At 40.0% G+C, this 12,811-nt stretch overlaps 1 protein-coding gene across 9 annotated transcripts in view; it reads right to left on the bottom strand.

Annotated features, from left to right (window-relative positions):
- The window catches only part of TJP1 (tight junction protein 1), a 208,384-nt gene that overhangs the window by 73,816 nt on the left and 121,757 nt on the right, over positions 1 to 12,811 (bottom strand). Inside the window, exon 1 of one of the 9 annotated variants that reach the window (XM_053658952.1) lies at positions 6,869 to 7,398. The exons of the other annotated variants lie outside the window; for them this stretch is intronic. Within the exon in view, the coding sequence (XP_053514927.1) occupies positions 6,869 to 6,895 (27 nt within the window). The 5' untranslated portion in view covers positions 6,896 to 7,398. Of the gene's footprint in view, positions 1 to 6,868; positions 7,399 to 12,811 lie in introns of those variants that run through there. 9 annotated transcript variants of the gene reach the window in all.

Here is a 12,811-nt window from a genome sequence, read left to right as displayed (position 1 = left end):
GATAGACTTTAAGACCTTAGTCATAAACTGCCCTCAAAACTAAAACCGGCTGTTCAAGGTGAATACCAGAAGCAGCCTATTACCTTTCACACAGTTCTGAGTACCCCTATAACTAATGAACATGCTCATCTACTCCTGCCCCTCAGACGGAGGCACACAGCATTTTCTCCCCAAACCACGTAAGTCTAATTCAAACTATTTTTTCCCAGCCAATCTGGCAATAAGCCCTCATCCAATGGATTACTGGGAATTTCATCCCTGAATACAATGAAAACAAATGAACTATAGCTACCCACATCATCAATCATCTAACACAATGCTCAGCCAAAGCAGCCGTATACAACAGAACCAATGCTACACAGTTCCTTTATGCGTAAAGTTCCCAGGCAAAACTACAGTGCTTATGGAATGCATAATTAAGTGGTGAAATTATAAAGAAAAGCTACAAAGTGGGCACCGCAGAAAACAAGATCATTGTCGTCTTTGGCAGAAGGACATGATCTAGAACTGGCACGGTAGGGAGCCTAGCATTTAGCATCACATACAGCACTCTACTTGTCGCTCTCCGCCTGCACCATTCAAATGCTCCAGGAGTGCAGACACGTGTACAAGGCTCTATCTCCAGCATCTGAAACGGTGCCTGGTATGTACCAGGTTTGCAATAAATATCTGTTGAGAAAAAACTCCAAACTGTTAGGCATTTCACAGCTTGTTACACCCTAGGTAAACAGTTAACAGCTAGCAGACTGTGTATTTTCCACATCAGTTTATTCAAGGAGTTGTAACTATGTAAGTAAATTCTAATTACTCTATAGTTCTTAGTCTTTTCTCCTATGGAGATCCTTTTACAAAACATGTGGATGAATCCAGATTTAATGAAAGCACTTTTCAATTAACAAAAAAATATGCAGAAAAGCAACTGTTACAGCAAGCCCAGGCTTTAGCTGTCATTCCACCACCTTCCCAACCACAAGTCATCAGCATGCAGTGCTATTAAGGAGGACCATAATGTGGACCACATCTAGGGCAAAATGTGCTCCATTAATGTTTGTTGAGCTAACCAAAAAAATTAGTCACTACTGATATCCTTCTAGATTTGATAATTATGTCCTGAATTTAAGAGAGCTAATCATAAAATAAGTTGAATTCAGTCACCAGAAATGGTACAACCCTGCAGGGGTGTCCATCCTTTTGATGTCTCTGGGCCCCACTGGAAGATAAAGACACTGCGACACGTAATCACATAAAAAATCTCATAATGTTGTAAGTAACTTTACGATTTTGTGTTGGGCCGCAAGTGGACACCCCTACCAGATTACTACTGACAATTCCAAGAGAGTGAAAATTCTTAGGATAACCAAGAAAAAAAATGAACTTTCACTCCTTGGGAATGTATGCTATTAAGAAAACTAAACAAAGAAATTTCAGCAAATTAATAACGGTACATATGCTAATCTTATGCCCTTATAAATACCTATAGAAAGTACTGTTAGCTCCTGTTTTCACCTCCCTTCTGGGCACGAGAATGACTGAAGTCTTTCATCAGTCAACTCTTTCACTTGCCAGCAGTCTCCTAGTGAGAGTAGGTGATTCTGATACAGTAACTGACAGGTGTAACTCAAACTAGTAAGAACTCATCTTTGGATGCATCCTGAAGTTAAGGGCCATGTGAGATTCAGTACTTCACACAACATACACAACAGCCAGGGCGTTGTTATCGAATCTCAAATGGTGTGTTTCACGGGAAAAATTTTGGCAACATTGGTTTTCTGATGTTTTAAAGTAGTGCCTCTGTGGTACAGTTGATCATTCAGAGTCAACTGTTTTCATCCACTTTTGGGATGTAAAATGAAATTTCCTACCCATGTGTTCACCACACCCTTCTCATTATTAAGAATTTATCTGTTTAAGAAGGAATGGAAATAAAGCACCTGGCTAACCCATAAAGGAGCAACCTGAAGCCACTCTTCTCTGCAATAAATAAATGAAGAAGCACTCTAGGTCAGAGAAGGCAAAAGGCCTATTTTTGTTGCTGCCTTACATGACAAATGCCATTCTGAAACACCCCCATTTTAGATCCATTTAAAAAACAGTAAACTACCCTAATGTCTCTCTCCTCCTTCGAATCTTTTAAGATTCGAAATTGTTAAACTAGTAAGCTTTAAGAGTGCCTTTCAAAACTCAGAGACTCAGAGTATGTTCCAGTCAAATATTTTGGAAATGTCACACAAGACATAAACTATCTTTTAATCTTATTTAGCATTTGATCAAGAACTCTAGAAGTAAAAAATAACTTTGCTCAGTCCCCTCACTTGTCCTCAGTCACCCCAGTGCTTGGTCAGTGCTCAATGCTGGGTCCCTGAGTGCCTGAGCACGTGAGGGGGTGCAGGGCTGTCAGGGGTGGGTGGCAGGTGCTACACTCGAAGGGACAGCCAGACTCACAGTCTTTCGGAAGACTGAACTTCTATCGTGTCAGGGTTATGTCCAAAAATATAGTGTAATTCATTACGCTTCCCAATTTTCCACCAAAATTATTATTTTTAAAGCCAATTTCCTTAGCAGCATAGTGATCTGTCTTATTTATACTCAGTTTTATTCTTAGAACTGTACTGAGTTTACATTTGGTCTCTAAATAGAAAAAAAGATTAAAGAGCAAGTAAAAGTCAGAACCAGTGCATTGTTTCCAGGACTGAAAAAATAAGTGAAACTACTGTAATCTTTGTCCTTCAAACCAAACAGGAAACAGTGCTATATACGCTGTATTATAGCCCTCAAAGTTACAGACTGGTTTCAACCTCTTCATTTGTTGGTATGGATGGCTGACCTCTATTGCTTGCTGAGAGCTAAATCAATGGGCAGCATAATCTTTCTTGAACACGAAATAAAAGTCTGCAAGTCCCTAACATGAAAACATCAGTATTTCAGAGAGACAGGCGGGGGGCATCACAGTCTGTCCCAACTCTGCAGTACGATCTGCACCACTATACGACCTGCAAAGAAGGCTGTGTGTGACCTCAAAAGCAGCTGGCTATCCAACAGAGCTGTCCTCAAACAAACTTAAGGGCTGTAACTGTGGTCCAGATAATCAGCCAAGAGCATAAGTTACAGTTTCAACCATGAATGTCTAAAATGCGAAACAGGCTAACATAAGTTAAAAGCCTTTTGCCTTCAATACTATAAATACAGTTCTAGTGCGTAGTAATTATTGTATAAACACAACAGGTCCAGAAAAATGCACTACAGTAAAGCCCACTGAAGGTGGAAGCCCATTACATAAAGCACAGTTTTTAGTTTACCTTTAAACCAATATGAAACAAATAGGCATTGATCAGTAACTATAAGAATAAAAGCTACATTACAACAGCCACTCAGACACAATTCCTATAAAGATTAATTTTCAATTAGTTTTATTTACCTACTGTATATTACCTACGTGTATAAAGTGCACGTTTTTTCCCCGTTTTTGTGTACAATGCATACAAAACATGGGGGCGCACATTAAACATGGCAAAATATGTAATTTCTACAGTTACCTTTCAAATGTTTAGCTATTTTTAAAAAATCTATTGTGCCTTAGGTGACACAATATATAGATTCCTAAGAAGTGATTTAAATAATTTTCATAGTAAACTAGGCTAGAATTTTACAGGTAATCACAGGGAAAAAGACATGGTCCCTGAGACATAATGAAAACATCTAACCAGAAAATCTAATAAACATACATAATAGTATAATTTTAATTTATTGCTTCCCCCAAAGTGAAACAGCTTGAAAATCCTGAAGCCACTACAACTTCCTTCAGCCACTTTCCATGATTCAACCAATGAAAATGTTCCTAATAATTATTCATACCATTTTCTTATGTAATTAACAATTCTCCGGTGAGACAGAGAACCACCCTCAGGTTCCTGATTTCAATTTTTGAGTAATTTTATGCCAGGTACACGAGTATTGGTGCTCACAAAGTTAGGTGTATATCATTCACACGAGGACAGTTTCCTTTATTACTTCTTAAGCTAATTACATATAGAGAAGCTCTTTCCAACTCAGGTAGGTATTTTTTAAAAGTGTCCTATACTGTCTTCTAAGTACTCTATGATTTGCCTTATTCGCTCTTTTTCAAATTTTATTTGCATTTTTTGGGGGGGGCCTGAGGCATAAACTTAGACAAAACAAAACAAAACAAATTAACCACGAGTCCCAGCACTGTTTACTGAAAAGCCTATCCTCTCTCTCTCTAATCTAGGTTATTTTCACCATACATCCCTGTTTTTCCCTCTTGCTGTTTAAATGAATTTGGATATGGTACTTTCATATCTGTGTTTCCGTTTTCCCATCCAGAAAGTGGGAATAACAGCATCTCTCCCTTCATGGGTTACCGCGAGAATTAAATCGGTTCATTCGTGGTAAGCTCTTAGAACAATACCTGACACACAAGAAGCGCTGACAACCACAATCACTGGAAGCTCATAAATACACAGATGTTTCTGGACCCTTTGGTTCCACTGTCTGCTGCTGAACTAGCAGACTGCTTTCAGTTTTATTAATTTAGGCTCTATACGCTTTCAAATTTCATGTATATGATTTCTTATCAGATAAGCTTTCTCATCAATATATCAAGTTTTCTATAAGGCAACACTGGAATTCTATTTGAAATTGTATTACATTTACACATCAACTCAGGGAAAATTGGTATATTCTACAATAGTGACTCTCCCCATCCAGCGAATGTATGATCTCATCTCATTTATCCAGGGTTTATTTTATGACCTTCTTTAAAATTCAGGTAATTTACCACTAATTGTCATATTTATTGCTAGGTTACAACCTTTTTGGAGAAAAATGCACTGGTATTTATCAGAACTTTAAATGTACATACCCTCTGATCCAGGAATTCCATTTTTAAGAACTAGACATATAATATATAATATAAATACATAAATACAAAAACGTTATGCTACTTACTACAATACCAAAACCCTAGGAACAAGTTAGGCAGAGATGATCTACAGCATATTCACGGGACAGAAAGCTATTCAACCATCACAAAGAACACACAACCACAGGTATTAGCTTAGAGGAGAGTTCTACAAACCATCAGGCAAAATACAAAACAGCAAGCTGCCAAATTAATGTCCTATTTTTTAAAGTGAGGGTGAGGTTAACAAAAGCATCATATGTAAAGTATTAAGGAAAGAAGCCTGCCTCTTTGTAAGCACTTTAACCACCTTAAAAGTTAAATGTGACTTGAAAACAGATGGTTGAATATTATTCCCTTTCACCTACATTTCTATGGCCTGCTTTGCTCTACGTAAGATTTAGCAAAGGCCTCATAACACAGCATTCAAAATAATAAGCTTTTCTACTCACATCTTACTCATAAATATTTAAAAATACAAGTGCCCTCACAGTACTCGTGATGCTTTTCACTATAGCATAAAATCTCAACACCATAATGCAGGAGAAAAAGGATTACTCCTTCTAAATCACCTTACTATGGCAATCCATTGAAAATTCACTTCTCTCCAGTCTTGGAACAATCTTTTTAAAAGTGTGCTGTCTTGGCTACCAAGTGAGGGAGATCACAATTTAGGCACAAAACGACGTTCTGGGCCACAGGGAGACAAAGCCTCTCTTCCTGGGAAAGGAAGCCCCAGAAAAGCGAAATAATATGAGCCTCTTTTAAAACCGAAGCAAAATATTGGACTTTTTTTTTTTTTAAGTCTCTGGATCAAGTTTTATCTTTGGTTTTTCAGCAACGTAAAGTCAAAAAGGTACAAATGCAAGTCTTTTAAAAGAGAGAATACTACATTCCTTAAAAGAATTCACTACACAGAACTACTCTGAGAGCGCGTGCCTGCTCCCAGATACTACCAATAAACAGTTCAAACAGAAAAATAAATACATAAAAACCCCGATGTGTTTAAGTACTTCGAAAATGATTCAAGTAATGGATTTTTAAAGGGGGAGATTTTTACTCTTCGCATTTCTGCATCACTCTAATTGCTAAAAAGGACAAGTGCTACTCTATGATAAGAATTAAAATCTGCAAAAGTAGAGGATTTTAACTGACTTTTAGAACTTCAACTGAAGTTCTACATTACATCTTTTTTATGTAATACACTAGTAGGTTTCAAAGCACTGAGAAAACGACATTAACACTTTAAAGCACATAGGAACTCTGATAGGAAATAGTGCTACTTTTTTGCTGAAGCCACAGATCTTGGTTAAGGTCCACTTTTAAGAGTTTATCTTATTGTCCACTTGTAGGGGCACTTTGTATTACTTTCGAAAAGTTTAATTCAAGTTAAACTATTAAAAAGTGTTAAGGGGGCTGACCTTTTTTTCAATGTTGCCTTAAATAAATAATACAGAGTGGAAAAAATATCCGACCTACTACACAAGCTGAGCGTTTTACTGTATCAATGTCTTATCGCTGGCTCGCGCATTCCACGAAGAGTGACATCAGATCGAAACTACAAGGTTTCGCCGGGACCAACCACTCCTCCACACACAGCAGCCACCGGCTAAAGCTGGAGGTGGCACCCCAAACCCCCACCTCCGGCCCACCGCAGGCTCGCGTCCGGGGCCGTGCGACCCACTCCCGACGCCGACTTTCCCGGCGCAGGACCTGTTGCGCGTCCCCGCCGGCCGCGAGCCAGAGCCCGGCGCCGCCGCCGGCCGCGATGCACCTGCCCGGGACGGCGGTTCTGCGCGCCCGCAGCCACCCCCCCTCGGGCCCGCACTGCCCACCCGCACCGCCGCCCCCAGGCAGCCGCCCGCGGGGAGGAGGGCGGGGCGCGGGCCCGACGCCGGCGGGCGGCCGCGTTCGCTCGGGATGCGCCCTGGCGGCCGCGGAGGCGCTCACCTTGGCGGCCGCGGCTCTGGCAGACATCTTGTCTCTCTCCGGCGCCGCGCGAGGCTCCTCGAACCCGAAACACCGCACCCCGAGCCCGCCGGCTCCTCACGCCACTGCCCAGATAAACATCTCCCGGGAGCGAGCGGGGCTGGGGGCGGGGGAGGCCGGAGAGGCCCAGCCCACGGGGAGGGGACTCAACTCGGACAAAAGTCCGGGGAACGCCCGCCCGCCCGCCCCGCCCGGGTCTTCTCCAAGGGGCGCGTCCGGCCGGCGCCTCCCGCCGAGTGTGGCCACTCGCTTGTTCTCCCAAAGCTTTCGCTGCCCGGCCACGTCGGCCTCGCCCACTCGCCCCTCGGCAGCACCGGGGGCCTCCGGCCGTCTACCCAGCCCGCTCGGCGGCTCCTCGGAAGCCGTGTTCAGCACGTAACTTCCCTGGAACGAGTCGCGGAGAAGGAACGCGGTTTGTGAGAGAAGAGCCGGCGCCGGTAACTGCAGACAGCCACGCAAACCTGCCGGCCTAGCCCGGCCCGGCCCACTGAGCATGCCCAGCTGGGTGGGGGCGGGGCCACGGTGGGGGCGGGGCGAGCCGAGCGGCCCCGGCCCGCTTCCTCCCGGGATACGACCCCCCACTGCGGAAGGAAGACCGGTTTCCGAAGTAACTTTGTAAGGCTGAATTTCCGCTGGTGGGGGAATCTTCCTGTTTGTTTTGTTTTCTGAAAGGGTCCGGCGGAAATCGCCCCCTAGGAGCAAGTCCCTGTGCCCACTCCCTTTTGACTTCTATCAGGCTTGCCCACTTTGTCCTCCACCAGCTACGCTGGATTAGCTCCACACTGCAGGGCAGCTCCTACAAATACCTGACCACCCTTCCTTAACTTGGTAGATAACGATGGTCACAGTTGCACCACGTGCTTGGGCCCTGCCCCCGCCACCCCCTCCCCGCCCCCAGGCAGAGTGCGTTTTTTCTGCAAAGGGCGTCTTGGCTTTCATCTCTTCAGGAGCTCCTATCAAGGTCAAAAATAGTTGCACTCGTTCTCGACAAACCGACTGACCTAACTAAAACTGCTAACGAGGTCACGGGCATTCCGGCCAAGCACTCTGAGAAATACCCAAGAGACCCTGTGGTATCTTGGCTCACCCACATTAGGCTTCAAGATAGATCCGAAGTCTCTTTCTCCAGCCCAACTAGCCAGATCTTACAAATATTTTTTTGGCATCAAAAATGCTGACATTCTTATGGGCTAGTGAAGGGATCTGGCTGCCTTGCAAATTCCAGCCCCAGTTCCTCCAGCTCATCCTGGGCAGAGAAATATGCAAGAAACGTTATCCTACACTTTTAAGGTTCTCCACACCTGTCAGAAATTCTTAGTAACGTTAAATGATAACATCCTTAAAATACCTAGCACAGAACCACAAAAGGTACACAAAATTTTTTTAAAAATCATAAACATTGTTTTAATAGATGGTTTTCTCTTAGAATTCAACGGTATGAAAAGATCAAAGTTAACCAACTAATCTGTATATCATACATCAATAGCAGTTAAGATTTTCAAAGTGCCATATATTTTGCAACCTGAAGCTACCTGACCTAGAAAAAAGCATTCTGCAAATCAAAGCCTTCTTTTTCTTTTCCCCCTTGCATAGAAATGGTTAAAATCACTTTTTTAAGAAAATATTTTATTCATTTATCTTTAGAGGGGAAGGGAAGGAGAGAGGGAGAAAAATATCAATGTATAGTTGCCTCTCCTGTGTCCCCCACTGGGAACTGGCCTGCAACCCAGGCATGTGCCCTGACCAGGAATCCAAGCACAGGTCTGGTTTTCAGGCGGGCACTCACTCCACTGAGCTACACCAGCCAGGGCTAAAGTCCTTTTCAAAAAAGTCATGTGTGTAGTTTTTGGTTTTAGACAAAGTTTTATTTATTCTTACAAGAACTCATGAAAATTTCCTTATGAGCAAATGCTATTTTTAAAAATAAATTTGACTTTTATTTTAAAAGGTAGCTATGGAGGACCTTTCACATTATTTTTTTTCAAAGATTTTATTTATTTATTTTTAGAGAGAAGGAAGGAAGGGGGAAAGAGAGGGAGAGAAACATCAATGTGTGGTTGCCTCTCATGTGGCCCCTACCGAGGACCTGGCCTGCAACCCAGGCATGTGCCCTGACTGGAAATCGAATAGGCAACCCCTTGGTTTGCAAGCCGCGCTCAATCCACTGAGCTACACCAGCCAGGACTATGTTATTTTTATTGTCTTACCATAATAAGACTTGCAATTGGCATAACCTGCCTAGACCTGGGTGTACTTGCTGTCTTTAATAGGGCCTGCACCAGAGACATTATCTACAAATCCACTGAAACCTTTCCTTTTTTTTCTCATTTGTCATATTCCATCCAGTCTCACGTATGTAATTTAAATACTAGATTGCACTGATTTGTCGAAGATTTACTATATTTAATTAGTTTTATAATTTATTTTACTTTTACCATAGTTGACAAAATAATGAAAGCAAGCCAAAAATTCCACCTTGAGAATACAAAGATATAAAAATTACGTGAATAAAAACATTTCACTGAATAATATCCTTTTTAAATTTTTCATTGGTATTTGCATCTAAATTAAACGAAAACATGTATGTTTTATGTGTTTCCTTTGCTCTGAAGAGACAGAGAAAGTTTTTATCATTTGGAAAAAATAATGGTGAAACACTGTTGTCCAACACTAAAAACACAGCTCCATTCCTTGGGTTTATTTTGGGGGAGATGCTTTCATAAAAAGTGGCAAGCATTGCCCTGACTGGTGTGATTGGATGTCCTTCTGTGAACCAAAGATTGCCAGTTCGATTCCCAGTCATGGCACATGCCTGGGTTGCCAGCCAGGTCCCTAGTTGGGGGTGTCAGAAAGGCAACCAATGGATATTTCTCTCACACAGCAATATTTCTCTCCTTTTCTTTCTCCCCTCCTGCCCCTCTCTCTACAAATAAATAAATAAAATCTTTTTTTAAATAGCAAGCATAAAGCATATCTCAAGAGTATGCCCCTTTAGCAACAAAGAGTTTATCCACTGAACGCACAAAAAAAAGTTCAAATTATACCACAATTTTAATGCTTACATATGAAAGTCGTTACAGTTCCTCTGGACTTTCAAATGGGAAGAAATACAGCAACTCTGAGATTCTCATCCTGAGTTAAAATAAAGTTTAACCAAGAATCTCTTTCAGCTGCACAGTTTTATCTTATCTGATCATTTAATGCAAACGAAACGGGAAACTGGAAACCACAACACTCAAAAACAACTTCCTGTGGGATTTTTGGTGTCTGCGGCTCAGAATGAAAAAAAAAAAAAAAAACCACTGTGTGTGCAAAATCTTTGTCTCAGAATGAACCATTTATTAAACAGCCTTGACCAAATGAGCAGTTAGATCCACACCCACATTTTATATGTTTTATGTTTTATATGTATGTGTTTCCATTACCAAAAATATCCCTAGAAAAGCACTTTTACATTATTTCCAGTACAAGTTAGGAGTTTATGCATGCAATGCAAAGGGGAAGTCTAATACTGTGGTAGAACACAAGACCATCTGGATTATGTTACAGAAAAGAGAAGATATACAAAATACTAGAATGAAGAGAACTTTATCAAGCCATTGTAACAAAAAAAATGTAAGCAATACTAATTTCACTCTTTGCCATCGTTGAAAAATTCTATAACTCAGGGAGCCAAGATGGCGGCAGAGGAGGTGGAAATTAAAAATTCTAGAAATTGATTCAGAGTTTTCCTTCGCCAGTAAAGTCACATAACGATCAATAAGGAAGATCTTTGTAAGGTACAGACACACAGGGAGTATATTTCCAGATCAGTTTCTGTATATTTACACATCTATATGGGGGGAGAGAGATGTCCAGATATATAGGAATATATGCTTTAAAAACACAAATAGACTATATTTATTATTTTACAATTATTTTTTCACACAATATTTTTGTCTTGAAGGTTATGTTAAATAATGCAAATCTACCTCATCATTTGAAAATCGCTAGCTAGTATTCCATAAAATGGATACACTGTCGTATGGATACACTGTCGTTTAAGATGATGTTGATGTTATAATGTTGCAAAGAAAATACTTATTTGCACCTTTCTTGTGCACGTGCGCAAGTATTTCTCTAGGAGAGATATCCAAAAAGGGATTTTGGAGGCTAAGGTTCTATGCTTATTGAAAATAAACATTTTTTAACTCATACTATCAACTTGCTCTCCAAGAATACCAGGTCAACTTACCCTTGTTCCCCACACACATATGAACAGTTGATAATATTAGTTTGTTATACTTTCCCCCTGCTGGTAGATAAAACTAGTATGTCACTTGCTTGCTTATTTCATTTCCCCTTTTTTCTGTCAGGTTATTTCTCTCACTGATTTGCTGAACTCCTTTAAGTATCTTTTTTGTGTTGAATGCATTGTGAGTGTTTGGAGTTGGCTCTGTGCATATGTGTTCAATGAAATTTACTTTGGCATAATTTTAGCCTTGCAAAAAAGTTGCAAACATAGTACAAAAAGTCCCTGTATCCCTTCACCCAGCTTTTCCTAAAGTTAACATCCTACATGATAACTATGGTAGAGTTTGTTAAAAACAAAACAAAACAAAAAAAACCCCTAACATTGTTACAATATTATCTAAACTGCTTCAAGTTCTGCCAAATTTTAAGTCTAATTCCTCTCATGTTCTTCCAATCTTGCCAATGCCGCCTCCTTTCCAACTCTTATGAAAACTCTTGTGGGCATGTTAATTTTGCGCCTCTAGACTTTTCTGAAGTTCAAGTTTGTGAACATGAATATGAATGAGGCAGAGTGTAAATCACAAAATCCAAGGTACAACTGGACTTTGACAGGTCTTAGTATGTTAAATTACTTATTTCCTAAGACTCATCTTTGGGAAAGGGCTTCTGTGGATATTTTCTCAGCCTCAAACAATACGTGGAAATCAGAAGAGATCTATCAACCCCGGTTTAGTTTGATAACTGTCTTCCCAGATGACAGACCTCACCATACTCATTGGATGAGAAAGAGAGAGAGAGAAAGAGAGATTGATTCCTTAAAAGTTGAATGGTCCAGTCCCTGAAACTATGTTTGCTTTTCTTTTTACAATGTTTGTGCATCTGTGTGTGTATTTGTGATAAAATATTTATAATAACAGTCTTTTAAACAAAATATAGAAAAGCTAGTAAAACTTCATTTAAAAAGAAGTAAATATATATTTATAGTTTAAATATTTTTTAAAGGGAGTAAAATGCACTTATATGTATTTTATATGTGTATATGTTTTTATATACATATATATTCATATTTTATATGGATTAAAGTACACAGAACATGTATTTTATATGGATGTGTACTTTATATGTGTATACATATATGCATATACACACGTATACATATTTGTATACGTGTGTATATGTATCTATATGCATGTGTATGTGTGTGTTTTACATGTATTTTTTAGGTGCGTGCGTGTATTTTACGTGTATATTTTTATATATGGAAAAGAAACATCAGAAGAACAACTAAGAACAAACAACGGGAGTTCCCTTTAGAAGACGGAGAACACACTGATAATGTAACACTTTTCTAGATATATTCCATGATAGAGTTTTGACTTTGGAGACAGAAAAATGCATCACACATTTTTAAAAAACTAAATGAAATCAAGGAAAAAAGGCAATCTGTAAATCCCGAAAACAAAGCAAGAAAATACACAGTAATTTTGTGAGCTAACACACAGAGTAAAGAATTATTTCCACAAAGTGCTTTGACTGTATGTTCTTAGTGTAAGTATATTCCAAGAAAAATAGCAATGCAAATCTTAAATTTCATTCAGTGGTCTGTTAGTAACAACATCACCATTATTACTTTGAAATTGTTACATATATGTATGTGTATATTTATTAAAC

This window comes from Artibeus jamaicensis, unplaced genomic scaffold (assembly GCF_021234435.1).
Source record: "Artibeus jamaicensis isolate MK-2021 breed Jamaican fruit bat unplaced genomic scaffold, CSHL_Jam_final scaffold_612, whole genome shotgun sequence".
In the NCBI taxonomy this organism is placed as follows: domain Eukaryota; kingdom Metazoa; phylum Chordata; class Mammalia; order Chiroptera; family Phyllostomidae; genus Artibeus; species Artibeus jamaicensis.
This window is presented reverse-complemented; position numbering and strand designations above follow the sequence as displayed.